Genomic DNA, 27,493 nt, shown 5'->3' on the forward strand with positions numbered 1-27,493 from the left:
TAGAGACCAGCGCTCATAGTCCCAGAGCTGTGCTGGCTCTTGCAGTCCAGCAGGCTAAACTGAAACACGCTTACTTTATTTTTCTCCTAAACATAATGCCTAACCCTCTGACACTCATGCAATTGCATCAGATGTTTATGTAATTGAAGCTATCAAAATAGCATTCCCAGAACAGTTTGTGCAATTGAAATTTTGAGCCTGCAATTGAGACTTTTGAGCCTATTTTAATGTAGGTGTACTATTTGTATATGCAACTAAGGTATGTGTTATGTTACATTACATGCATGTAATGTATATGTAATTAATGTGATCATATGAATGTGTATTAATACCAGGCAAAAAGTAGTTGAACTGTCTTGAGTGGACAATGTTTACTTCTAAGGGTCACTTGTTTAATGGACAATGAAACAGGGAAACGGAGAAGAAATTGGGGAGTGGGATTACATAAAAGAGAGAAACTAGGGGTCTGTTAAGAGGGAGCTTTCATTCATCTACAGATGGGAAGAAAGAGGTAGTGCCAAGGAAAGAAGAAGGAAGAGTTTGCTTCATGATCATTAATTATACTGCTTATGTTTTCTTAGTTTTCTGTATGTGTGTTATATTTCAAAAATTTAGAAAGGTTTTCAAAACACGCAACGCTAAGCTGAATTTAAAACAGGAGAGGTAGAAGTGAGCATCCTCTCTTACCCCAGGTAGGGCTGGACTGGGATGGGCTGCCAGGTGTGGCCATCATCCCAGCAGGAGGCGCCAAAAGGCTTGTAGTGTTCATGGCTTCCTCGGCCCCTTCAGTAGCCGGTGGGGAAGAACGAGTTTCCCAGGGATACCCTCCAGTTTTTTTCTCACTGCTGGTCTGAGTCCAGGGCACGGACGATACGGAAGCCCATGTCTGTCTGTCAGTTGTCACCCACTGAGTTCTGGCCGCCCTCCTGGTAGCTGCAATTCAAAGTGATAGTAACAGGGAGTTGACATGCTTGACCACTTTGATTCAAATGTAAAATTGCCAAGACATTGAAACGTTATCAAAAGGCAAACACAATGTGCATGTGTAATACAGACCATCCAGGGGCTTAAACATTATGCTGAACTGAAATAAAGGGACCAAACTAATGTCTGTTTTCCTAAGCACTAATAAACACACACATACACACACACACACACACACACAAACACACACTCAACACTCCTCCAAATCTCTAGGACCTCCAGGCATTGTGTTTGGGGGTCAATTGGCTGTCCCTCAAATTTATGTAATACATCGCTAATCATGTGACTTAGTGGAAAGCTTGTGGGGTCTGAGGTGAGGCAATTCAAATGGATTAGTTGTGCCTCTGTCTCCTCCATGAACTTTGGGGCAAATTACTTAACTCTTTTTCACTTCCTCATGAAAAGAAGGATACTAATATTAATAATAACACCTGCCCTCCAACATAACAGGGTTGTTATTAATAAAGACAAATCTTTGGTCATGCCTGGAATCCCAGCACTTTGGGAGGCTAAAGCAGGCAGATCACTTGAGGTCAGGAGTTCGAGACCAGCCTGGCAAACATGGTGAAGCCCCATCTCTACTAAAGTACAAAAAAATAACCGGGCATGGTGGTGGGTGCTTGTAATCCCAGCTACTTGGAAGGCTGAATCAGGAGAATTGCTTGAACCTGGATAGATAGTGGAGGCTGCAGTGAGCCGAGATTGAGCCACTGCACTCCAGCCTGGGCAACAGAGCAAGACTCCCTCTCAAAAAAATAAAATAAAAATATCTTCCCTCATTGGTCTTTTAAAAAAATGTTGGATGTTCTTACCTGTTTATTCCCATAGTAGAAATTAAAGTCGGTTTTTTCAAGTTTTACAAAAACAAATTCTATTGAATAATTTTACATTTATAACTTAAGCTGGGGACAGTTGCCTTCTTTAAAATACTCAGATTTCTCCACCCGAACATGGTATATTTCTTCATTTATTTAAATATTCCTGAATTACTCTCATTAAAATTTTGCTTTCTTTGTTTAAAACCAGCACTTCTATGTGTAGGCTTATAGGTAGGCATTTTATGATTTTTTTCTTGCAACTAGAAATAACATCTTTTTGTCATATTACCCTGGAAAGTTTTCTGATTTTGTATAATTGTCCTGATGCCAGCTATTGTGCTAATTTTTTGCAGTAAACCTGTTTTTCTATTAAATGGAGTTGATTTCATTCCTCTCCACCATCCAATAATCCTTGTTTCCTCACCTGCTGACACCTATCAATTCCTGTCTCTTGGGGAAGCCTGTGTCTCCTCTATGCTAAGGTAGGAGCCCTCTCTGTGCTTTCTGTGTATAATAGTTCTTTGTTGGCTGCATCATCACTATTGGTTTACTTGCCTGAGCTCCCTTCTAGGTCTGAGAGCTCAGGAAGGAGAGGGAACATTCATAGAGCCATGTTTTTAATAGGTAGCCTAGCGTCTGGAAGGAAATATGTTTTGATGAGTAAATAAATGAATGAATTCTGATGACTTAATGAATGATTTCTGATGACAATATTGTCTCAGTGGGTCCATTGTTGGAACCCACTGAGAAAATATTGACTCTTAATGAGTTACCATTTTATATGATTTCCGAATAGGAAAAGTAGGATAAGCATGCCTTTTGTGTCTTCAATGATGACACTGCTGTTCATGTACACAAGAGGCTGGGGAGGCAGGAGCCTCTGCAGACCACTGGTGACAAATTTTCCACTGGTGTCAAGTCATCATCATATTATTGGCATCATTATCCAGCCAGTTACAGGCTGACCTAACCATGCCATAAAATATTAACTTCACTTCACCATTTTCTGTGCATTTCAGGAGTGATATCACTAAATGCTTTGCTGAAATATAAATACTTTTGCCCACAATGTTCTGTGATTATGTAAGACATTAGCACTGAAGGAGGCTGGATGAAGTGTACCGGGGAACTCTCTGTATTATTTTTGCAACTGTCTGTATTATTTTTGCAACTCCTTGTGAGTGCTAAACTATTTCATAATAAAAAGTCATCAAAGCATGTATTAGAAATATATTATGTCAATGGCATTTTCTGTCTTGGCTTGATCTTACAGAACCCATACTGGCTCATATAGATCTGTTATTTAAGTAAGCTGGAGCGTAACTTCAATTGGTGGAGAAGGAATGAAGGTAAGGATTTTGCTTATATATGTGAACCTAGAGGGAACAGAAGCAAGACACAGCAAAGGGGAGGAAAGAGTGAGAAAGCATCTTACCCAAGGCTGGGAGAGTGTGGGAGGCACTGAGCCATGTGGCTGTGGCCCTGACAGGAAGCTCAGGAGGCTGGCCTGTGTTCAGGGTCTCCTCTCCTTCTGAAAGAGCAGCTGTCTCTATCCAGGAAGAGGTTCTCAGAGCAGACGTCCAGGGTGTGCTCTGGGCCCAGCGTCCGGGGCTTGCACTTGGTAGGGTTTTCTGGCTTTTGGTTGTGGGCATTGAACTCCCGGCAGTTCCTCTGGTAGCTGCACCTTCAGGGAGGCAGCCAGTGGCAACTTTAACATGCTTGACACTTTGGACATAAAAACTGAAAGGTCATTGGACAGCAAATATACTGGGCATGGCAATTCAAACCTTTCTCCAAACAGCATCAGATAAAACCAAAAGAAGTATTTCTCCTTGAATTCAAATTAAGATAAAATATAAATTTGCAAAAAAAGTCTGTGATGAATGACACCGAACAGAATGCATAGCTGTTAGGCTTAGAAGTATCAGGCATCTGCTGTGTTTCGTGAACAGATCCTGACCCTGTCAGAGCCCTTCTCCCACCTCCAGCCCTCAGCTACTCCATGGCTCTGGTACATGTTTCTGGAAAAGGAATTAGGCTCCTCCATGTGCCTTATGGATGCAACTAAAAACCAGAAGTGGAATTCTGGGGAATTAGAAGCTTCCAGACAGAAACAGCTTGAAAAATAGGCTCCCACAGAGATAGCAGGAGGGCTTAATTCAGAGGGAAATCTACCAGTGTCCTTGGTTGCTCCATGAAGAAAAGAAGAAAGAGGGCTCAAGTATTAGTTTTACCTTCTGTCTTCCCTATGGAAGGCTCAAGTGGATACAGGCAGTGGATATGAGGATGTTAGCCTCCTATTAGCTCATAGGGAAGACAAAGACTGGCGTATAGTCTTGTGGGTAGAGCCTGTATTCCATTTTGACCCCCACCTCCCCTGAATGCATGTAGAACACAAACTATGCAATCGCAGGAGTGGCCTTTCGGCCTCATTTTCTCTCTCTGCCTTACTTCTGGGCCCACTAACACCTGCATGCATCACCAGCCTGAGCCTTGCTCCCAGATCAACTGAACACGGGGCTAAGTGCATCCAGCTAAACTATCACTCAGCCGGGGTCCAGGCTTTCAGGCACATCAACTTCAGCATCAGCTTGTAAATATGTTCTCTCTTCCTAAGCATTTGTTCTTGTTGAAGGAACACAAAGTGGGAGATCTAATTGAGACCGGTGGGTAGAAACGTCATGGAAAGACTCTCCAAATAAATGAGATTGACTCAACCCTAAGATCTGTCCTGAGAATTGGACAGGGAAAGGCAATCTGCCAACTGCCCATTTCATCTTCCTATCAAGTAGCCTTGTCCACACAAACTGAGGTTCCTGCTACAGCATAACCAAAAGATGCCCTACAATAAATATAAAGCAAAGTAGCCCATGAAGTGGAATTGCAGATTTCTTGTATCCTTCATTGCACTTCAAGAGACAGTGAAGAAGAGCCTATTATGTGCAAGGCACCGAGGGGAAGGCAGGATGTGAGGCTGAAGGAAACTACTTCTACCTTCCAGTTTCATTCACTGAGGAAACACACATGTCAATTGTGATGCAACCTGGAGTAACGTAGAGTCCAAATGACGTTCAAGAGCTGTGTTGTGGCTCCATAGAAGACAAAGACCGATTTTGATTGGGGGATCTTTAAAAAAGAGGGGGCAGTGTCTAAGCTGGCAATTGACAGGCAAATAGGGTTCTGAAATATGGAAAAGCAGGGAAGGAGTTTCATATAGAGACAACGGCGTGACCAATTTGGCACAGAGGCGCATGAAGGTGGGGCATGGTTGAGTAGGGACTGGGTATATTACAGGTTGGCCAGGTCTCCAGAACAGGTCACAAATTCAAATATCTAAAAAAACCAAGTAGCTAATATGAAAGAAAAAAAAACCAAGAAGTTAATATGAGGAAAGAAAAGTGCAAGGCAAGAGGGGGCAGAGAAGACTATGGAAAAGAGGAAAAAGGTGCCCTTCCTAATAGGGAATGAGGGTGGCAGCAACTCAGCTCCAGTTGCTTATTGCCATGTGTTGGGGGGAGGATCTAGGATTCCCAGACCTTTTGCAAGAGAATCCAGAAATTCCTTTTTTTTTAAAATGGTGAAGTTCTCTGATTTTGCACACGGTAGAGCTAAACATAATGCCTGAGGGCAGCTTTCAGTTCTTAGTGTGCCAGGTGGGACCCTGGTCTGGAGAGTCTATGGGAGGAGTTTGGGAGGTTTGTACTCACCCAGAACACCAGACATGCCACTGGTAAATGTGTAATTGATAACAGGGTATTTTTCCGCCATCTCCCAGAAGTCAGAAAGATTCCTTCCTGCAAAAATCACACTAACAGGGTCAGATCTTGGGTTTCATTGCTGGACAGTTGTGTCTAATTCTCAGCACAGAGAGCTTGTCAAAAATGGCTAGTGGTTTACCTGACTTTCCTGTCATCACGCAGATGAAGATGCAATCTGATTCATTACTTTGACTCACTGTAAGACAAGCCAGTACACAATAGGACTTAGCAATGGGTCTGAAGCTGTAAGTCTTTGGCTGAAACGAAAATTAAGCTGAAAGTACCTAACTTAGAATAACATAGGAAAATAAGGCTGACTCTACCCTTAACACAGTCCTGATTTTCTGGTTTCTTTATTTTATCTGGCTGGGTTTGAGGGATGGTGTAGTGGCTAAGGGAAGAGTCTCTGAAGTCAGCTTCCATGGTTACAACATCAGCTCTGCCACTTACTAGCTGTGCAAACATGAATGAACTGCTTGACCGCTCCTGGACTCAGTTTACCTCTTTGTAAAATGGTGACAATTCAAATCCCACAATCCCTTATTTGCCATTCCTAAATCTTTAAATCTCTGTAAGATCACATGTTTTGTGTGAGCTTGGTACCAAAACTCATTTGGTGGCAAAACCTGACTTGAAAAATGTGAGGCTATGATCATCTTTATCCTACTTGGTGTAAAAAGCTGAACATCTTGCTAAATTACTATTAATATGTTTGATTACACTGGGCTCCTCTGGATGCCGTTGGAGAGGTTACGTCAGGTATGGCGTGGACACCCTATTAGATCTTCAAAAGCCTGAAAACTTCTGAGTTCCCTAAACATACTTTTCCCTGACGATGCTGCCTAAAGAACTGTGGACTTGGGGTTGCATGTCTCTCATAGAATTACATGAAAATCCAAGGAGAGAATGGGAGTGATGCACTGGATATGGTGCGCAGCAGATAGAAGAGCACGGTAGCATGGCACGTATATACCTATGTAACAAACCTGCACGATCTGCACATATACCCCAGAACTTAAAGTATAATAATAAAAAAAGAAGAGCATGGTAGCTAGAGTAATCATTATCATTATTATTAATGTATTACTATTATTATATATACCAGCATAGTAAAGAGCACAGGCTAAGAGCCAGATCACCTGGATTAGAATGCTGCTTCTGCAGAGTGATTTTGAACAAGTTACTTAACCACTCTGTGTCAGTTTCCTCACCTGTCAAATAGGGATAAATATAGTAGCTGTCCCATAAGGTTGCAGTGAGGATCCATTGAGAGAATACGTGGAAAGCCCTTGGAAGATTATCTGACACCTAGTGGTATCTATTACTGTTTCTCTTTCTTCCTTCCTCCCGCTTTTAAAACAGTAGCTGCTTCACAGTGCATCAAACCATCTTTCTGCTGAGACCAATTGTTAGACCGTGGAATAGATCCATGCTTTTCAAAATGGGTCCCTATTTTCCTGGGGGTTACATGAAACCACCTTATAAATGAGGTCTGTCTTTCTCTCTCTCTCTCTCTCTCTCTCTCTCTCTCACTCTCTCTCTCTCTCTTTCTCTCTCTCTTCTTTCTTTCTTTGATGGAGTCTTGCTCTGTCGCCCAGGCTGGAGTGCAATGGCATGATCTTGGCTCACTGAAGCCTCCACCTCCCAGGTTCAAGTGATTCTCCTGCCTCAGCCTCCTGAGTAGTTGGGATTACAGGTGCCCACCACCATGCCCAGCTAATTTTTGTATTTTTTAGTAGAGACAGGGTTTCACCTTGTTGGCCAGGCTGGTCTTGAACTCCTGACCTCACATGATTCACGCACCTTGGCCTCCCAAAGTGCTGGGATTACAAGCATGAGACACTGTGCCTGGCCAAATGAGGTGTATCTTTCTTAACTGTACTTCAAACGTGGGCTTAGGTTCCATATAGATTTAAATCTGAATTCTGGGACCAAACTTGAGCAAAATATTCAACCTCTCTGGATCTCAGTTCTTTCCTCCTTAAAATGGGAGTATAGCTACTCCCCAGAAGCTCTTTTCTTGAATCTGTCTAGATTTCTTTAACTTTTGAGACTTGGATTCTTCCTCCAATTTTCTGGATCTCAGAAGTGTGAAGACTTAAATATTGGTGTATTTACTGGTGTGGAAACTGGACCACACTGATTATCCAAATAAAGATTACATGAAGGTTCCTGGCAGTTTAGCCTATAGCAGGGGTTGGGGTGAGGAACATACTATGCCTGAGTATCTACCAAAACAGATGCCAAACCTCACAGTTGCCAAAGCATTTTCAAGATGAACATACCTGAGAGGATGGAGGTTGACTTAAAAATCTCTGTGAGGTAGCTGGTAGAATTTCCAATGATGTCTACCAGGAGGGCTGTAAAATCTGCAAGACAAATTTAGGAGGTTTAAATTTCTGCTTCAGAGACAAAAGGGGAAAAATATACTGTACTTGGATTTTTCAGAGTAGATTTTACAAGTCTGATTTAGTTTAGTGTATTGAGGAATATCAACAATGATATAGATAAATACTACTAATTCTAAAAAAGGAGAAGTCTTGCTTTCAGGCAGGAAGGAAACTTTGGATCCACTGTTAAAATCCTCTTTCATCTTCTACCATCCTGTCTCCCCACCTTTCTCTGCTAACGTCTAAGAGCTATGAAAGGGCACATTGTTGAATAATGGTTTTTCTGGGGTGATTTCCCCATTGTTACTCCATCTGATAGGAAGCAGCCCCCAGACGTGCAATGTAAATTTACAGACTTGGGGGTTAGAAAGTGAAAATGTAATGTCAAATGTAGTGGTGGGTCGTAAACTATGAACAGTAGAGACCAGACACTTTATAAAATCATCACCAGGAATCTTTCCTTCTGCCCACTTTGTTAAAGGGACCGATGGTGGTGAGATGGGAAATCTGAGACATTTTTTCAACATTTCAGGTTATAGAATCATTGTGAACTTCTCTCTCAGCTGAGTTTAAACAGGGTTATTGCCTGACATGGTGGATACCATTGACTGTGAAAATTACTAATATTCCTCTAGTCAAACAGCTGCCACCTCCTTCTTTGTTCCTTTATGGCTTTCCATGATCCAACAACTTCTTGGCTTCTAAACATGGCGAATGTGTTTGAGGAGCCCCAGTCATTTTCTAGAGAGGAAGCTTCTTGGGTCCAATGGACGATTTCCCATCATGCTGTGTGTGAATGTACATTCATTAATGGGATCATGAATTTTGGCAGGAGCTAGCTAACTTGAAAATACAGAACCAAGAGAGGTAGGAAAATGTAATGTGACAATGGATGGAATGTGTGACCTACCAAGACTAACAGAAGATAGGCACTACTATGTGAGAGTCAAAGCCATGAGGTGCTCTCACTACATCCGCACAGGCACATTTTAGCCTCCTGGAGGGAGAACATCTATGCAGGTATAGACACCTGCCTATGCAGAAGGTAGGCAAACAGGGGGACCCTCTTTTCTCTATCTCTTTAGACCAGTCTGTTCCCAGTCAATTGTGGAAACTGAGGAAGGGTATTATCTCTTAGTTATTTCGTACATCTTCTTTCTACTTCTAAAAATTATCATTTATTAATCCATGTATCTAATAAATATTCATTGAGCATTTGCAGTGTGCCATACACTTACTTACCAGGTACTGGAGAGGTGTGTAAGACACACAGAAGAAGCTGAAGTTAGTGGGAAATCAAGATTCATAAACAGACCAATAAAGTGCAACTTGGAAGTCGTTATTAGTCTTGCATAGATGCTACGAGCATGGCTTTGAAACCAGACACAAAGGATGGAGTTCACATTTTGCTCAAGGCTCAGAGAGAGGATGTAACTTGTTCAAAGTTCCAGAGTATGTGGCACAGCTTGGATTTCAGCTCAAGTCCGCCTTGGGCCAAAGCTTCCACTATTCCCAGTATTGTTACCAGCACTCATGCCACCTCTTGCTCAATGCATTTTGTCAACTCTCCTTTTAGAATAGTTTTCACAATCTGCTTTTTAGGCTTGGAAGAAAGCCAGTTATTATTAACTCAAAGGTATTCTTTGCATCTTTCAAAGTTTGAATTATCTAATTTACTAGCAATGCTCAAAATGAATGATTCATGACTACCTTCACATATAAATAGAAGGTAGAATTTAAAAAATCTTTTTTACCTATCCATTTGGTAATGATTTAAGACTGTTTCTTAACACTCAGTGTTGGGAAACGTGAGTGGAAAAACATAGGCATTCAAACATTGTTGGTAAAACTGTAAACATAGGGAAGACTTTTAGAAGACATTTTAGCAACTCGAATCATTATAATATTGTTTACCTGTCAGCCAACAATTCTATTTTGAGGGCTTTATCCTACAGAGGTAATTGGGCAAGTTCTCTAAGTGATTTTACACAGGTGTTCATCACAGCATTGTTTATAATTGCAAAAACATGAGGAATTAACCAAGTTTCCAACAAGTGGAGGCAAATTAAATAAATCATGGTACATTCTTTCCCAATGAATACTAAGAATTTATGTGAAAGATGAGGCATACTAGTATTCACTGGGATGAAATGGGTTTTTTTAAATACTTATGGGTTTGAGGGTGGATTATAAAACTGTATGAAAAAAAAGAAAGATTCTCATGGTTGTCTTTCAATATGGATTCTCCCACCTTCCTTTAGCAAGAGAGTATCAAATTTTAGTTGGGAACATGGTGATTTAACACAATGACTATAATTTCAAACTTGCTTTGCGGGTGTGTGTAGCCATGAGACTAAATTCTGGGCAATAGGATGTAAGAGGGAGAAATGTGAATGTTTTTAGGCTGTGAGTTCATAGTGAATGCGCATGCCTTCTGGGATGGTTTGGATCTGTAATCCCTAATACTGGAGGGGAGCGGGGGGGAAGGTGATTGGATCATGGGACACATTTCTCACAAATGGGTTAGCACCATGCCCTTGGTGCTGTTCTCATGATAGTGAGTGAGTTAGTGTGAGAACTGGTTGTTTAAAAGTGTGTAGCACCTTTCCCCTCTTTCTCCCTTGCTCCTGCTTTAGCCATGTAAGATGTGCCTGCTTCTCCTTCCCATCTGCCATGATCATAAGTTTCCTGAGGCCTCCCCAGAAGCTGAGCAGAAGCTGTCATGCTTCCTGTACAGCCTGCAGAACCACAAGCCAATTAAACCTCTTCTTTTCATAAATTACCTAGCCTCAGATATTTCTTTATAGCAATGTGAGAATGGACTAATACACCTTCAAAATCCTTTCTCCCCTTCATTATAGCTGGGGTGTGGATGCGCTGGCAACCTACCTTAGGCTATGAGAACAGATCTTTATGAAAGGCAGATCAACAAGATAGAAGGAGCTTGGGCCCAAAAACCATCAAAATCGTTAGAACAGTCCTGGTATGTCTACATGCCCAGATTACACACATTAAAGCAATGAACTTCTACCTTCTTTAAACTAGACTATCTTGGAGTCATTTGTTACAGTAACTCACCTTGTATTCTAAATAATACAGAGAATGGGTTCCTACATGTAGAGTGGGATGTCTAGACAGATGGGGAGACATTAGTTGGGCACATAGGTAGGTAGGTTAGATAAATAGCTTAGATGACAGGTGGGATAGATAAGTGGGTTATATAGGTGGTGTAGACAGCCTTGGAGAACATTCATCAGCATATTAATAGCGACTACCTGTGGATGGTGGGATATCAGTGATTTCTGGTTTCTTGGTTTACCTGTCCATGATGCACAGCATTTTGACATCCCAGTACATTATTTTTAAAATCAAGAAAATTTAAGCCATTTTCATTTAGGTGGAAAAAACAGGAAAATGTGCAAATATGCCCTCAAAGGAGGGCTACAGGTCAGAGTTGAAACCATTATAAATAAAATGATCCAGATCTAAAGATCATCCACAAAAATATCTTCCCCAAAGGCTTTGAGCAATGGCAAGTTGTTGGCCTAAGTGTACAGCCTGTCATGGTAGCACTGTGACTTCTTGTCATACCTTGCAAAAGTTGCTGTGACCTACCAGAAGAACAGCATGCAGTTTTGTCTGTAGATAATGATCCATGGATCGTTCTTTTCATATAATTGTTTCAAGTGTGTGGAAATATGATTTGAGTCATGAAATAAAATTATAAACTTTCTCCAGGCAGATGTAACTTTTTAAATCTTATTTTCATCTTTCACACAATCAGGATAAGGGACTCCTCCAGCACAAAATTCTACCCTCAGTGGGGGTTAATGAAATGGGGAGAAAGGTGTGATTATGAAGATCACAAATGTATTTATTGATGAGATTCATGGGGTAAATTACATAACATAATCGGCATTAAGTACTCAGTGTCAGGTCTGGATATGCACTCATTAAATGTTAGTAATTATTTCCTATAATATTTTCACAATATTTGTTTTAGAAATTCTACTTTGTAGGGGAAATAATCTGAAACGGGGAAGAGTTTATGCACAAAGATGTCCAATGCAAAATTATTTATATTAAGAAAAACCTAGATACACTCAAATGTCTGAGAACAGCCTAGTGGCTAAGAGAATGCTTGCATTGACTGGTTACATAGTCATTACAAACGTTTATGAAGAGTGTTATATGGTGGAAAATATTAATATTAGACTAAGTGGGGAAAACTACAAGAGGCTTTGGTTGCCTTGAGTGCTTGCTTCCCTTATAATATAGACTTTAACAAGCAGCCAGAAGGATCCTTAGATCATGCCGCTTCTCTGTACAGTCATAATGGCTTCCTTCTTATTCCTGGGTAAAAATTAGAATCCTCACAGTAGACCTTAAACTTTTATGTGATCTGCAACACCCTCCCCATTTTGCCCTCACCAATCAGAGCTCATTTCTTACAACTCTGTCCTGGTTAACCTGCTCCAGTTATGCTTGCTTCTCTGTTCCTCATGCTGCTACTTAGGCCTTTGTCTGGAACACTGTCCCCAGGAATAAACACAGGGCTGGCCCCTCACATCCTGAAGGTCACCCCTCAACCCTCACCTCATTTGGAGAAGACTTTCCTGACCACTCTCCACACAGCAGTAGCCCCCACCATGACTTTTCTCTCCAGCGTTCCCCTGCTTCACGGTCCCCGCGGTCAGGCTGTCAGCCCACATGCCATGTACTTGCAGTGCATTTATTTACTCTCTGCTCCTCCCTGGGAATCTACATCCCACTGGAGCAGGAGGTGTGTTCACTTTGCTCAGCATGCTTTTCCCACATCTAAAAGAGTGGTTGGCTCATAATGTATGCTCAAAATGAATTACTAAATGGGTGAATTAGTGGTGAGAAAAGTTGTCACTTTTATTTTCCAGTATCCTCTAAATATAAGGAAGATGTAATACTTTAAAGTTTTAATTATAAAACAACCACATGAATATACTCCTCTTGGAAAAAAAAAAGATCAGATAATCTAAGGTGCTCTTAACCAACATACTTCCACTCTGAAACACATACTCCAATCTTCTTTTCAGAAGGAATCACCTATCTGGTGCCCAGATATGTGTTCTCATCAATAACATCATGCTCTTTGTATTTTTGTGTAACTTTCTTTTTCTAATTAAAAATCTTGGCCGGGTACAGTGCCTCACACCTGTAATCCTAGCACTTTGAAAAGCCAAGAAGGGCGGATCACCTGGGGTTGGGAGTTCGGGACCAGCCTGACCAACATGGAGAAATCCCATCTCTACCCAAAATACAAAATTAGCCGGGCATGGCGGTACATGCCTGTAATCCCAGCTACTTGGGAGGCTGAGGCAGAAGAATCACTTGAACTCGGAAGACAAAGGTTGCGGTGAGCTGAGATTGCACCATTGCACTCCAGCGTGGGCAACAAGAGCAAAACTCTGTCTCAAAAAAAAAAAATCTCTTGGAAGTTTTTCCACGCACAGGCCAAATTTGGGCATCTTACTCATTTATGTATTATTTGTGGCTGTTTTCCAAAGTTTAATTCTATGGGAGACGACTTAACAATTTTTCCTCATGATGGGTATGTAGTTTGCTCCTCAATTTTGCAATTAAAACAATGCTTCATGAACATTTTCCCTCGTCCCTTTTAGACACACAACTGTTTTTCTAGGGTAAGATGAAGAGAAAAATATTGCTGGGATAATGAATGTACACATGGTTAAGGGTAGTGGATAGCATCATATTTTCCTATCTTACATTGAGGAAAAATACAAACTTATCTAAAAGGACACAAACAAGATTGGAAAAGCTGCAAGCCTCACGGTTAGCTGTACCCACCTGATAAGTCATTGGTCCGATTGTTTAAACAGTAGCAATACCTTGTAGGGAATTTGGTGGGGTCCACTGTCTTGAGGTTAGAAACTGTGTAGAGAAAAGATTCAACAGAGACCCTGACATACAGACTGGCACGGCAACACATCCCCCCCACCACCACCATCAAGAACAGCCAGCCAGCACTCACTGTTGTAAACAGCTACAGAAAACTTGTGGAAGGCAAAGGAGCTGTAAGAAGTGACACTCAGCAAGGAGAAGAACTTCTTGCTATCTGTCAAAACATATGAGATAGAGACAGAGATGCCTACTAACGTAACAATAATACAAATAAGTAAACAGTCCCTAGAAATTAATGATGAAAATAAACAAGAATAAACTAAAAAGTAATACAAATAAAAAATAATAAGCAAAGTAAAACTAAACCAAAAAACTGAAGAGTGTGTATCATTTGTCTATATTTCCTGATTCATCTTCAAGCTGTGCCAGCTCTCTAAGTAAGATTCCAAGGTGTATTAGGCTCCTGAAACTGCTGTAACAAATTATCACAAACTTGGTGGTGTAAAGCAGCAGAAATTTGTTCTCCCCCAGTCCTGGGGGCTAGAAGTCTGGAACTCAGTAGGGCACACTCCCTTCAAGGTCTCTAAAGGAGACTCTGTTCTTGCCTCTCTCAGCTCTGCCTGTGTCCCTTGGCTTGTGGCCACATCTCTCTCTGTTCTGTCATCATATGGGCTTTTCTTCCGTGTGTGTCTCTCTTTGCCTCTTTCTTGTAAGGACCCTTGTGGTGGCATCTGGCACAACACAGATAATCCTGGACGATGGCCTTATCTCAAAATCTTTAACTCAGTTGATCAATCTGTTATATCAGATGATATTCACTCTTTTGACATAGTAGCATTTACAGATTCTGGTAATTACAAAGTGGATATCTTTGACAATGTTCAGTCTATTACACAAAGAAAAGAGATTTTTTTTTTTTTTAAACGAGGAACACAAAATAAACAATCGGGTTTAGGAACACATGCATGAGCATCTTATCTACTCTCCATCAGTGCCTGCTCTTGATTTATATCTGGAAGACAATGCAGTAGAAGAAGGTCTTTCCAGACCATGATATGGGAATTGCCTGCCTGTATCAACTAATCTGGTGCACTTATTAAAAAGGCACATTCCTGGGGGTGACCCCAGATCTAATAAATCAGATGGTGAAGAAAGGGGAGAGGTGGGTATGCCCAGGGCTCAGAATTTTAACAAAGTTATCAGCTGATTTTTTTTTTTTTTGAGACAGGGTCTTACTCTGTCACTCAGGCTGGAGTACAATGGTGCAATCACAGCCACTGCAGCCTCCACCACTCAGGCTCCAGTGATCCTCCCACCTCGGCCCCCCAAAGTGCTGGGATTATGGGCATGACCCACTGTGCCTGGCCTCAGGTGATTTTTATTCGTATAAATTTGTGACCCACTGTGATAGTGGCTGGAATAGCAGAATCAGTAAACTTTGGTGCACCCAAATCACCAGTGGTGCCCATTCCCCCTCAGCTCTCTGGCTATTGCCTTCTGGAGATCCTAATGCCATACACTGAGTGGGAACCAGACTGTATTTAACAAGCTCCTTAGAAGAATGGGATATACATCAAAATGTGAATACTACAATACTCCATTTCCTCAAGTTTTTTTTTGATGATAAGAATCACCAATAGCACTTGCTAAAAATGTACATTTAGTATCCCTTCCAAGATCAGGTGGATCAGAATCTCCAGAGCAAGAACCAGGGCAGATGAATATTTAGTAAATATGTCAGGTGCTTCTTATTGTGCAACAAGTTTGGGAAACTTTGGGCTAGAACACAAACCTGGATTAAACAGTTCTGAATTCCAATTCTATACGGCAATGGGCATGCCTCAATGTCTGCGTGTAGAAAATGTGAGTCAGGGTACCACTGCATGGAGGTTATGCAAGGATTAAATTAGTCATTGGAAGAGTTTTGAGCTCCTTGAAGGTCGAATTTATGACATTTGAGTCTTCAAAATTTCACAGAGCCCAGTTCAGGGCCTTGCAGAGGAAAGGACAGGATTAATAGTTCAAGGCTGGGAGGGCTAAATGTTTCTGCAGTCCATTCCTCCATCTGATGCTTCAGTCTCTCCACAGCACCCTCTTCAGGCAGATCGCTGCCTTCTTATCCTGCACCACTGAGGCAGCCCTATCCGCAGTGACTTTCATGAGAGCAAATTGGAGGCAGGGGCTATATTTTTGTCATTTACAGCTACAGGCTTTGGAATAGGAATAGAGAATAATGTTGATGGGTAAACATCTAAGCGAACAAGTATAGAGCCACCAAGCACAGTTGTGCAGTGTGTGTATTGCACAGTCCTAGAGAATGTCATTTGTATAGACCTCAATGCTGAATTGGCATTCTCTATCCCCCTTATTCTAAATAACACTTGTCATTACCTATTTATTATGTTTGTTATTTGTTTTTGGTTACTCCTTCAACCACTAGAACGGAAGCTACCTCAGGCCAGAGTTTTTTGGTTTTTGTTTACTGCATTATCCTCTAATACTTAGAAGAGTACCTGGCATGGGATAGGTGTTCTATGAATATTGATTGAAGAAAGTGAGAATAAATAATGAAGGCAGTGAGGAATGTACACTAGGGATCATTCAGGCTTTGCTATCATTCACTAAGTATGTGTTACATACAAATCATGTTGCTAGATGCTACAGAATACAGAAAGAAGATGGCAATAATATTGTAATCATAATATTGTCTTAAAAAGAGAAATCCAGAATCATATTAACATAATCAATTAGTAATTATTGTTAGTTTATGGCAACAGAGTTACGATTACAAATATACCATGTCTGGAATGCAGTTTGCTCTCAAAATTCTTATAAACCTTATACGTCATTTTGAGTTAGATAGGACAATGAATTCTGCATTCTGTTTTTGTTTTTGAGACAAAGTCTCACTGTTTCTCTCAGGCTGGAATGCAGTGGTGTGATCACAGCTCACTGCAGCCTCTACTTTCTGGGCTCCAGCAATCCTCCCACCTCAGCCTCCCGAGTAGCTGGGATCACAGGCATGCACCACTGCACCCAGCTAATTTTTGTACTTTTTGTAGAGATGGGGTTTTGCCATGTTGCCTAGGCAGTTCTCAAACTTCTAAGCTCAAGCAATCCGTCAGCCTCAGCTTCCCAAAGTGCTGAAATTTTAGGCACGAGCCATTGAATTCAGTCTATTCTCCACTCTCAACACTGAGAAACTGAGACACAGAAGCAAAGTGTCTTGTCAAGGTAACAGAGAGGTTTAGAAAAGATGCTAGTACAAGAAAAAAATGGACCTGGATTGTGCTTTAAAAAAATGATTACCTGGTCAGGCGCAGTGGCTCATGCTTGTAATCCCAGCACTTCAGGAAGCTGAGGTGGGTGGATCACAAGGTCAGGGGTTTGAGACTAGCCTGGCCAAGATGGTAAAACCCCATCTCTATTAAAAATACAAAAATTTGCCTGGTGTGGTGGCTGACACCTGCAATCCCAGCTACTTGGGAAGCTGAGGCAGGAGAATAGCTTGAACCTGGGAGACGGCGGTTGTAGCGAGCCAAGATCATGCCACTGCACTCTAGCCTGGGTGATAGAGCAAGACTCTGTCTCAAAAAAAAAAAAAAAAAAAAAAAAGGATTACCTTTTAATGCTCTACTCAGCATCCCATTCACAAGCTCTGTCAGGTTAAGTGCGGACAGATCGATTGACCCTGCAGGCAGCTCTGAAAGAGATTCAGAGATAATGTCACTGGCAGGCTTTTCTTGGTAAGAGAAAAATTCCACATTTCCAAACTTCAGGCGGATATTCAACTTCTTTGCACATGTGCTGAACACAAACCAAGTGCCAGGCACAAGTGTTCCAAGTCAAGAGGAGAGCCCTGACCTCAGGAGGTGATGGTCAACATAGTGACAAATAAGATAAGGAAATTCCAGTGAAGCACAAGAGACATAGACTTTTAGTGACTATTGCAGGTCTGCATTTGGAGAGACTTGGGACCCATAAAAGGTATCTCAACCATAATGGGAAGACCAAGTGCAATGCAGGAGTTCTCAGCAGCTCTGTGTTTGAAATAAGTACCCCGTGTAAAAGCAGGGTCCACCCACCCTGGCCGAGCATTGACATCACCAGGAAATATATATTTTCTAATTACACAATTCCAATGCATGGGCTTTATCCTCAGAAATTCAGAATTAACAGGTCTGGGACGTGACCCAGGATGGAGGGAGAAATCTCCCAGCAGCAGCAGTAGTGGCAGTGGGCAGCGGGTTGAGTTAAAATTCCCGCTTCCCCCAGCTAGTCCTTAAAGATTTGGAAACAGCAGTTGACAAGATGGAAATAGTTGTTGATGCTCCTCTTTATTCAAACATTGTCTTCTTCAGCCTTTACTTAATGATCAGGTAATGATTAGAGAGATGATGTTGGCTCCACTGTGGGTAAGAACAGAGGTTTAGAGAAGCGGAGGAATTGCTCCGCAGCCGAAGTCACCCGGGGATTTGGGGGAGAGAAACTCACCTGTGGTAGCGAGAAATGCCACGCCCTTCTCCTTCCTCTCTTCTCCTCTAAGGTCAGACACTAGGAAGGAAACAGTTTTCATGAGAAAAATGCAAGTGGTTACAGTTCCTACCCCCAGGAGCTGAAGAAGCCTTGGAAGCCTCTTTGGCAGCTGCCCTCTGTGTGAATCACTGGCGGACACTGAGAAAAGGCAGATCCCAGGCTCTTCTGCATGACCCTGATACAGATTCTGATCTCCGTGCAGTGGGTGTGGCCTAGAAATCCACATTTTAATAAATAAGCTTGGTGATTAAGCTTATTTATTGGTGATTAAGCTTGTGCAGCTAGGCAAGTTTTTTCTCTTTCTCTGGGCCTCAGTTTTCCAGTTTCCAAACTTCCCAGGTAGGGAAACTGAGGCCCAGAGAGGAGAAAAAACTTGCCTAACTGAACAACTAAGTCCATAATGAAGGGCTCAGAACCTACTTTCTAGAACTGTAGAGCAGTGGCCAAAATATTAGGCCTCTTGCCTACTTGGCAAATTTCATGTGACCAAAGAAGAAAATGTCAAAGAAAAATTTGAAATTTCAAAGGCATTCATTCATTCATTCATTCTTCATTGGTTCATTCAAGAAATATTCACTGAGGGCCAAGCAATACGCTAGGCAATATGAAGTGGTAAAGGGGAACGAACCCGGTCTCCAGCCCCACGGAGCTTCCTGTGTGTGATCTGGTCAGGGAGGAGGAGACTCACATGTCGTGACAAGAGAGGAGAGTCAACACGGCGCTGGGAGTACCGGGGCACTAGCCTGGTGTCAGGGGATGGAGAAGGCCTTCTTGTGGAAGTGACGTTAAGCAGAGACCAGAAGGATCAGTTATTTTGGATCACATGCATTGTTACTACTGCTGTTGCAGTGGTCATTTTTCATGTTATATCTGGAAGGTGCCTTATTTTACATTTTGTTTTATTAAATTAAATGAGACAGAAGCGACATGTCTTGTCAGGGTCACAGAGAGGTTCAGAAAAGAAGCTGGTACAAAAAAAGCTAGTATCAGATGTAACATGAAAAATGACCACTGCAAAAGTAGGTACCAGCAGGAAGAAGAAGGTGCTTTATTTTAAATTTTCATTTTACTAGTAGAAAATAAGCCACAGAGTCTGAGAAATGTCCCCTGCATGACAGAGTAAGTCAGGATTTAGGGCTGATGCAGTTACTCCACCACATCAAGGAATGTCCCATCTTTTTCCTTCTTAACATCTTTATTTCCAGACACTGAAATTAAAGTTTTCATGAATAAAATAGTAACATGAAAGTACAGCCTCAAACAATTCATAACATCCTTAGAAATCATCTCGTCCGAAACTCCCTTTAAGAATGAATAAACCGAAATCCCCCAAACAAGTTTATGTACCTAAATCGCATATTGGGCTATTGGCTAAGATAAAACCAGAAAAGAGCAATCTCAGCTCTTTGTCCATGTTCTTCTCCCTCACTTCTTTTTATTTTACTTTTTAAATTAAATTAATTTTTAATTTTATTGAAGAACAGTTATGAAATCTACTCTATTAACATTTTTTTTTTAGACGGAGTCTCACTTTGTTGCCCAGGCTGGAGTCCAGAGGCACAATCTCAACTCACTGCAACCTCCGCCTCCTGGGTTCAAGTGATTCTTCTGCCTCAGCCTCCTGAGTAGCTGGGATTACAGGCACGCATCACAATGCCTGGCAAATTTTTGCATTTTTAGTAGAGATGGGGTTTTACCATGTTGGTCAGGCTGGTCTTGAACTCCTGACCTCTTGATCCACCTGCTTTGGCCTCCCAAAGTGCTGAGATTACAGACGTGAGTTACCACGCCCGGCCCTATTAACAAATTTTCAAGTGCACAATACGGTATTGTTACCTATCGTTACTATGCTGCACAGCAGATCTTTAGAACTTACTAATCTTGCATAACTGAAATTTCATACTCACTGAACAACAAACTTCACATTTCCCTCTCCTAAGTCCCTGGTGACTACCTTTCTACTCTCTGCTTCTGTGAGGTTCCCTATTGAAACACCTCATGTAAGTGGTATCATGCAGTATTTGTCCTTCCGTGACTGGTTCATTTCACTTAGCATACTATCCTCCAGGTTCACTCATGTTATTGCATATGGCAACATTTTCTTATTTAAGACCAAATAGTATTGCATTGTATGTATATGCCATATTTCCTTTTTCTGTTCATCCGTCAATGAACATTTAGGTTGCTATCTTCTGCTTTTTAGATATTGTGTTGAAACTGAGTCAAGTCAACTGTTACTTGCTTAAGCCAATTTGGTCTTTTACCAGTTGCCAAGCTTTCTGGTTAAATATCAGAGCTTCTGCGATTAGAGGTACGTGGGGACTCTAACTCCCCTTCCCCATAACAGGGCTACTGGAGGCAAGAGGCTTACATCACAACAAAAGGAAGTCTGAGACAGACATAATTAAGCAGGGCAAATGCTGCCAACCAGCCAGCTCTCTAGCTTGAGAGAGGCACTCCACCCTCTGAGGCACCTATGTGGCACTTTAACTGAGAAGTCTACTCTGCAGCAGCTGCTGTAAGATCTGCGGGAGGCACCAATCAACCTTGCCTGCTATCTGTCCAGGCAACAGAATCCACCATGCAGGTTAGGGACCAGGGTTACCTCCATTCTAGGTCTCCAGGCGGCAGGAACGCCCCAGGCTACCAGGCTGGCAGGATTCCTATACTTTTCCTGCCAGAATGGCGGGGTCTGTGTCATCTTTCTCATTGAGCACCTTTCTTTAGCACCGCTCCTTTCACCGAGGAAAGATTATTTCTACCACTCCTTTTTTAAGTTACAAATCCTTGGGTGGATTTTGATAACAATATTTCAAGTCTGAACTAAACACCAGTGGAGCACAGATTTCTGAATAGGATATAATCAGAAGCATTTTTCAAATAAGTTTCCTGACATTATAAAAAGACATTTTTCTATTTTTGGATAAAAAGACCACCATAATATCGTTAAAATAGAAGTTTTCTGGCACTTTTTGTACTTCTTTATGCTTAGCATTTTATCATCTTTTATCCTTCATGATTACCTGTGGGAAGGAATTGTTCCCATTTAAGGGGGAGAAAATTAGAGGCTCAGATAAGAAAAATATTTGTGGAAAATTATTCTACTTACGCAATAAATTGCTACAATTGGTGCTCTCAGGAAAAGGAAACTGCTGACTGGGAGAGCATTTTAATTTATACACTTTTGTACCTTTTGCTATTTGAACTACGTGAATATTCTAATTAAAAATAAGAGTATAAAAATAGTCCAGGCCTGGTGTCTCACACCTGTAATCCTAGCACTTTGGAAGGCTGAGGCAAGTGGATCTCCTGAGCTCAGGAGTTTGAGACCAGCCTGGCAGCATGGTGAAACCCCATCTCTTGCAAAATACAAAATATTAGCTAGGCACAGTGGCACATGTCTGTGGTCCTAGCTATCAGGAGGCTGAGGTAGGAGAGTCTGTTGAGCCTGGGGAGTGGAGGTTGCATTGAGTTGAGATTGTGCCACTGCACTCCCATCTGGGTGACAGAGTAAGACCTGTCTCAAAAAAAAAAAAAAATGAATAAAAATAAAAAGTAACATAATTTCTCCAAAAACTAAAACCAAAACCATACCAAAAAATTATCCTGCTTGTTTACTAAAAATTTTGAAACAGAAACGGTTCCCTGACCCCTCTTGTCCTTTCTGTTGCAAGTATTCACCATTGTACTGCAAAGTCAATTTCATAGCATCAAAAAGGAGAGGCAAAGAAAGATGAAATTATTACAAAGGCGATGATGGCAAGTGACAACACCTCCCATTGTACAATCTTCTATCACCAATGGAAGGTCACAGTCTTTGTGAATTTATTAAGACCACAAGGATTCAAGTATTTGATAAACCATAAAGAAACGAACATCTCACAGGAACCATTGTTGTGACCATTAGAGTGTTAGATATGGATGTATCACTATCTTATCAGTAGAGAATGTAAAAACTTGGGGAAGTCCAGGAATTTGCCCAAGAACAGTAAGCTAAAAAGTAGCCCTTACCACCCACTTACCTGTGGTAGGTAGGAAGGTCATTTCCTTCTCGCTCTTGGTTTCCCCTTTGATGCCAGATACTAAAGTAAAAAAGGTTTAATCAGAGAAATTATAACCAAGATATAATACCAGAGAGAATTCAGTTCAACATACCCATTTTACAGATAAGAGAATTATGATCTGGGATTGTGAAGTGACATTTAAAATCCCACATCTAGTTTGTGCATTCATTTAATCATTTAGTCATCAAATATTTGTTGACCAACTACTAATGATGGCTCATGCTAATGAGTGCCTAGTATTTGCCAGGCATTGTGTGTGCTGGAAAGGCGGACACGTAGGCAAACAACATTGAATACCTTGAAGGGAATGGTGAGGGTATGTAACAGGGGGCTGATCTAGTCTCAGGAATCTGGAAGCCTTCCCTGAGAGGGGACGCTGAGCTAATCTCTGAATAATGAATAGCATTTGAGTAGGACTTAACTGGTGGGGTGAATATTTGATGTATAGAGAACAGCACAAACCCAGTGTCTGATATGGCATGAGTGTTACTTTAAAGAATTGAATGAAGAGCAACAGTGATGGGGGCATAAAGAATGAAGGAGGTGGAGGGGTAGGAAGTGGGGAGGGTGAGGAAGGCAGTGTCATGCAGAGCCTGAAAAGGACCTGGTACACTACCCAGAGAGAAGTGGGAAGTCAGTGAATAATTTGGGGCAGGGGGAGAGAAAAGAGGGAGGAACTTGGAAGATGACATAATAAGATTTATAAAAAGATCACTCAGGCTGATTGGTGGTGAATGGGTCATGGAAAGACAAGAGGAGAAGCTGGTTTGGAAAGCTCTCTCGTTGTCTGGGAAAAGGAAAATGATGTTTTGGACAAAGGTGGTACAAGTGGAGGTGAAGATAATTCTTTTGCATACATGGGACTCAAATGCAAAAAGTCAAGGGAAAAACAGAAATACGGAAGTTATTTTTACCATTTTGAACAGACTCATTTAAGACTCTGGGCAGAAATGTTGGTGGCTGAGGTTCTCTAAAGCACAGTGGATACTCAAACTTAGTATACAGAACAGACACTTCCAGAATTCCAAGCAGACCTACCTGTGTTCCAAAGGGACAAGACACATGCCAGGCCCATGTACAGTCTCACTGGAGGACCACGTGACAGGAAGCCCAGCATGCCTGTGATATTCTGGCCCACCTGGAAGGAAGCAAGCAGGCACCTGAGGAAACTGGCTAGATTACTAAGCACATTCATAATGCGGAGCTTTCTTTGAGAACAGTGCATGAGGAATCATTAAAATCACAATCTGAAAAAGGCTTTGTACTAGGTTAGGAGAGGTTAGGAAGTTAAGGTAACAAATTAACTCCACAATTTAATTGGCTTCACAACAAAAGTTGATTTTGTTTGCAGTACATACTCAATGCATTTTGATGGGGAACTCTTCTCCGCACAGTCTCTCAGAGACTCCAGTTAATGGAGCTTCACTATCCTGTAGTTCTCCATGTGGCCACTATAGTCTCCTTAGTCTTTGATTCGCTGTGGCACTGGAAGGGTGAGAGCTGTGGGATTATGCACCAACTCTTAAGTGCTTTGCCAGGAAGCAACACATGTGCTTTTGTAACTTGCAGCCCATGCCAAAATTACTTATATGACCCTTCATGACTGCAGGAAGTCTGGGGATATAGAGGGGGATGCATACATATCCAGGGAGCATTAATGTTTCTTCCATGGGTTTTCTGGCTGTTGAGATGGGAAATATCCTTCAAATACAGCATCACTTCCTCTCATAAATAGGAAAATATATTATCATAGGATTATGTGAGTGTTCACAGTCTCCTTCCTTCTCTGTAGCAGTCTGTGCCAGCCATTCTCATTTTGCATTTGCCATGGAAAATCACCATGACAGTAACAGCTGCAAAGCTGAAACAAAATGAATAATGGCTAACATTTACCGAGCACTTTCTGCAGGCCAGATGCCACACAGAACGCTGTCTGATGCATACTTAATAATTGCACTGTCTTTCTGTGTAGATATTAATGTAATGATAATTTAAATACAGGCTGCACGGATATGATTTGAAGACAGGAGAAATTTTCCATTGGTAGAGAGTAGAATTTATCTGGAAGGTGAATTGGGAGGGAAGAAAAGTCAAGAGAATGTGTACGTGGGTTGGAAAAAAATGTTGCAGGAAGTGAGCATCCTGCTGGCAAATTGTATGTTGAGAAGTTCTGCTATCCATTAGGAATGGGAAGACCCATTTTCTTATAAGATCCCAAAAACATTTAAATAGCTTTTTAATTATTGATAGAGACGTAACTGGCATTTGTTCTAGGTGTCACCCCAGACAGAGACAGGTCTTACAAAGAAGCAAGAGCTGGGGCTTTCTTGGAGCTCACCCATTCTCATAAGTCTCTTTACTCTCTGAATATCAATTTTCCTCAGCTGCAAAACAGTTAAGAGAACTCCCACAGGGTCTTTGTGAGGATTTAAGATGATGAATCCAGAGCATTTAACCCAGCACCTGGGACATCACTGTGCTCACAATACATACCAGGCATCAAGCTCAGGCTGGAGACACAGGGACAGAGTAGATACTGCCACTTCCCTTGAGCTGTTTAGTAACTTAGAAGATGTAGACATATACCCAACTAATTCACACTTAAGGCTGGCTGTGCGAAATTCTCCATTGAGAGAGAGAGAGAGAGAGAGCACCTGGTGAAGCCAGGACTGAGTGTTCTCTCCAGCAAAGGGTAACTGGGAGTGGAGGTGGGCAGGCAATTCCTGCTAAGTGAGGATTCTTTTCTTTGGCACCTCAACTGCTGTGTAAACATTATCTCCCCTTTGTGAGCCTTGTGTGTAGAATGGACAGTTGTAGCTACTTTGAAGGTATTTTTGTGAAGATTAAATGAGACAATAAAATATGATGCTTAGTACAACCTCTGAAATGTGGTAGATATTAGGAATCTTAATTTCTTTTTCATTCTCTTATCTTTCTCTCTTTTCTCCTTTCTCCTTCTGCATCTATTTCAGGACTCAGCATCATATCAGAGAAATAAGAAATTAAAAGATTAAAACTTATAGTAGAAAAACAAGCATTTATACTTACATAATAGCTACAGATTTCTCTCTCCTTTCGACTCCTGCTTTATTATGTTAACCACCCTCTTCCATTTACTAAGAGTAAACATGCTAAGATTTATTACTCAAAGACTACAATTCCTACTGATTTTGTTCTTGGAGAAAAACACATTTTTACTTCTCTCTGGTTTTTAAACTTTTTTGTCATTGGCCAAGTCAACTATATGTTTGGATTAAGGTTGTCGGATTTAACAAGTAAACAACACAGGACACCCAGTTAAATTTGAATCTGAGATAACAATGAATAACATCTTAGTGTGTCTCATGCAATATTTGGAATATCCATAGGTTTTATAGAAGAACACTTCCGACTAACTAGACTTCACCAGATAGTAAAACTGAGAACATCTGACTTTACACTCCCCTTTGCAAGCCTGGGCCCCTGTGGGACAGTCTAGGACAGGGAGACAGCCTGGGTTTAAGGTAAGACAGACTTCCCTTGAACCTTGAGTTAGCCATTGTGATCTGGGTTAACTTACTTAACCTTCACTTCATCAAAAATTACCTGTGGAGCTCATGGCAAGTTGTTATGAGCACAAACCGTGGAGTCAGAGGATTGCTTACTTCCTGGCTCTTCTGTGCAACTTACTAAATCTCTCTGTGCCTCATCCAAGACTGTCCTGAGGATTAAAATATGTTACTATTTTTTTTTTTTTTAAATCGAGTCTCACTCTGTCTCCCAGGTTGGATTGCAGTGTGATCTCAGCTCACTGCAACTTCCACCTCCCCGGTTCAAGCGATTCTCCTATCTCAGCCTCCCGAGTAGCTGGGATTACCGGCGCATGCCACCATGCCTGGCAATTTTTGTATTTTTAGTAGAGACAGGGTTTCACCATGTTGTCCAGGCTGGTCTCAAACTCCTGACCTCGTGATCTGCCTTCCTTGGCCTCCCAAAGTGCTGGGATTACAGGTGTGAGCCACTGTGCCTGGCCACATGTGTTACATTTATAGACTTCAGTGGACAGTGTCTGGCAAGTGCTATATAATGGTTAACATGTAAGTAATATAATTAAAGCAAAGTAATGGCAAAAACCACAATTACTTCTGCACCAACCTAATATAATGACAATAATAAAAATCATAAAATATAAGAAAAGACGTTGGTATTCCAATAGTAAGCAAGACAGACAATGATCTTCTTATGATAGAGTTACAGTCCTCAAAGTTATATCTTAAAAAGACTGAATTAGAGATCCAAAGCTTTACCATAAAATTAAGTTGTCATTATTTCACCACATTTCTCATGACTATTACTGGATAATTATCTATAAACATTTGTTTCTTCAGTGACACTTGCAGAGGAGTAAGTCATGTGATGATAGGATAACAATAACTATACGTTGAAGGGGATCAGAATATGCCAGCCAAAATATACTATCCCCTAATGAGTAACTTTGGGCTCATGGATCATTTTAAGTGGAAGGCCATTGAGAATCAATAGATGCAGAAAGAAGCCTTCTTGGAGCTTCTCCTACCTGACTATGTGCAGACATGTCTGAGAAATTCTCTCTCTCCTGGAGAGGGTTTTATGGCCATGAAGAAGATGGAAAGTGGGCGCTGAGTGGGCGCACAAACAACCCTTACAAAAATAAGCCTTATCTTCCACTGGTTTCTCCATATATTTCCTTCCCACAATCTACCGCCTCTAGAAGCTCACAACTCTTTTCCTTTGTCTTGTCACTTCACAAATTTCTCATCTTTTTATTAAAGTGATATATAAGCCCCCAGGTCTGATGGCCCTTTTACGGTTTTTATTTCATTTTTGTGAGGACTCATATAAGCATATGAAAAAAACCATTTTTCTCCTGTATCTTTCTTTTGTTTGTTTAATTTGCAGGACCTCAGAAATTGAACCTAAGAGAGTAGAGGAAACAGGGTTTTCCTTCCCTAGAGTACAACTTATTGATCCTCCCATTTTGAGCACAATCTGTTATTTAGCTTCCCAAGCATCCCATGAGACAGACATTG

At 41.3% G+C, this 27,493-nt stretch overlaps 1 protein-coding gene across 1 annotated transcript in view; it reads right to left on the minus strand.

Moving 5' to 3' along the window:
• The window catches only part of HHLA1 (HHLA1 neighbor of OC90), a 36,816-nt gene extending 13,254 nt beyond the window's left edge, over positions 1-23,562 (minus strand). Inside the window, exons 1-11 of the mRNA XM_064384142.1 lie at positions 23,484-23,562; positions 22,404-22,463; positions 18,340-18,399; positions 17,468-17,548; positions 13,976-14,059; positions 13,792-13,875; positions 7,846-7,929; positions 5,700-5,756; positions 5,510-5,596; positions 3,238-3,486; positions 688-933 (exon numbers count right to left, since the gene is read on the minus strand). Of these exons, the coding sequence (XP_064240212.1) occupies positions 688-933; positions 3,238-3,486; positions 5,510-5,596; positions 5,700-5,756; positions 7,846-7,929; positions 13,792-13,875; positions 13,976-14,059; positions 17,468-17,548; positions 18,340-18,399; positions 22,404-22,463; positions 23,484-23,562 (1,171 nt within the window). The remainder of the gene's footprint in view (positions 1-687; positions 934-3,237; positions 3,487-5,509; positions 5,597-5,699; positions 5,757-7,845; positions 7,930-13,791; positions 13,876-13,975; positions 14,060-17,467; positions 17,549-18,339; positions 18,400-22,403; positions 22,464-23,483) is intronic.
• Between the last annotated feature and the right edge of the window lie 3,931 nt (positions 23,563-27,493).

This window comes from Aotus nancymaae, unplaced genomic scaffold, assembly GCF_030222135.1.
Source record: "Aotus nancymaae isolate 86718 unplaced genomic scaffold, 86718_ANA_hifiasm-v0.15.2.pri h1tg000036l, whole genome shotgun sequence".
Taxonomy (NCBI): domain Eukaryota; kingdom Metazoa; phylum Chordata; class Mammalia; order Primates; family Aotidae; genus Aotus; species Aotus nancymaae.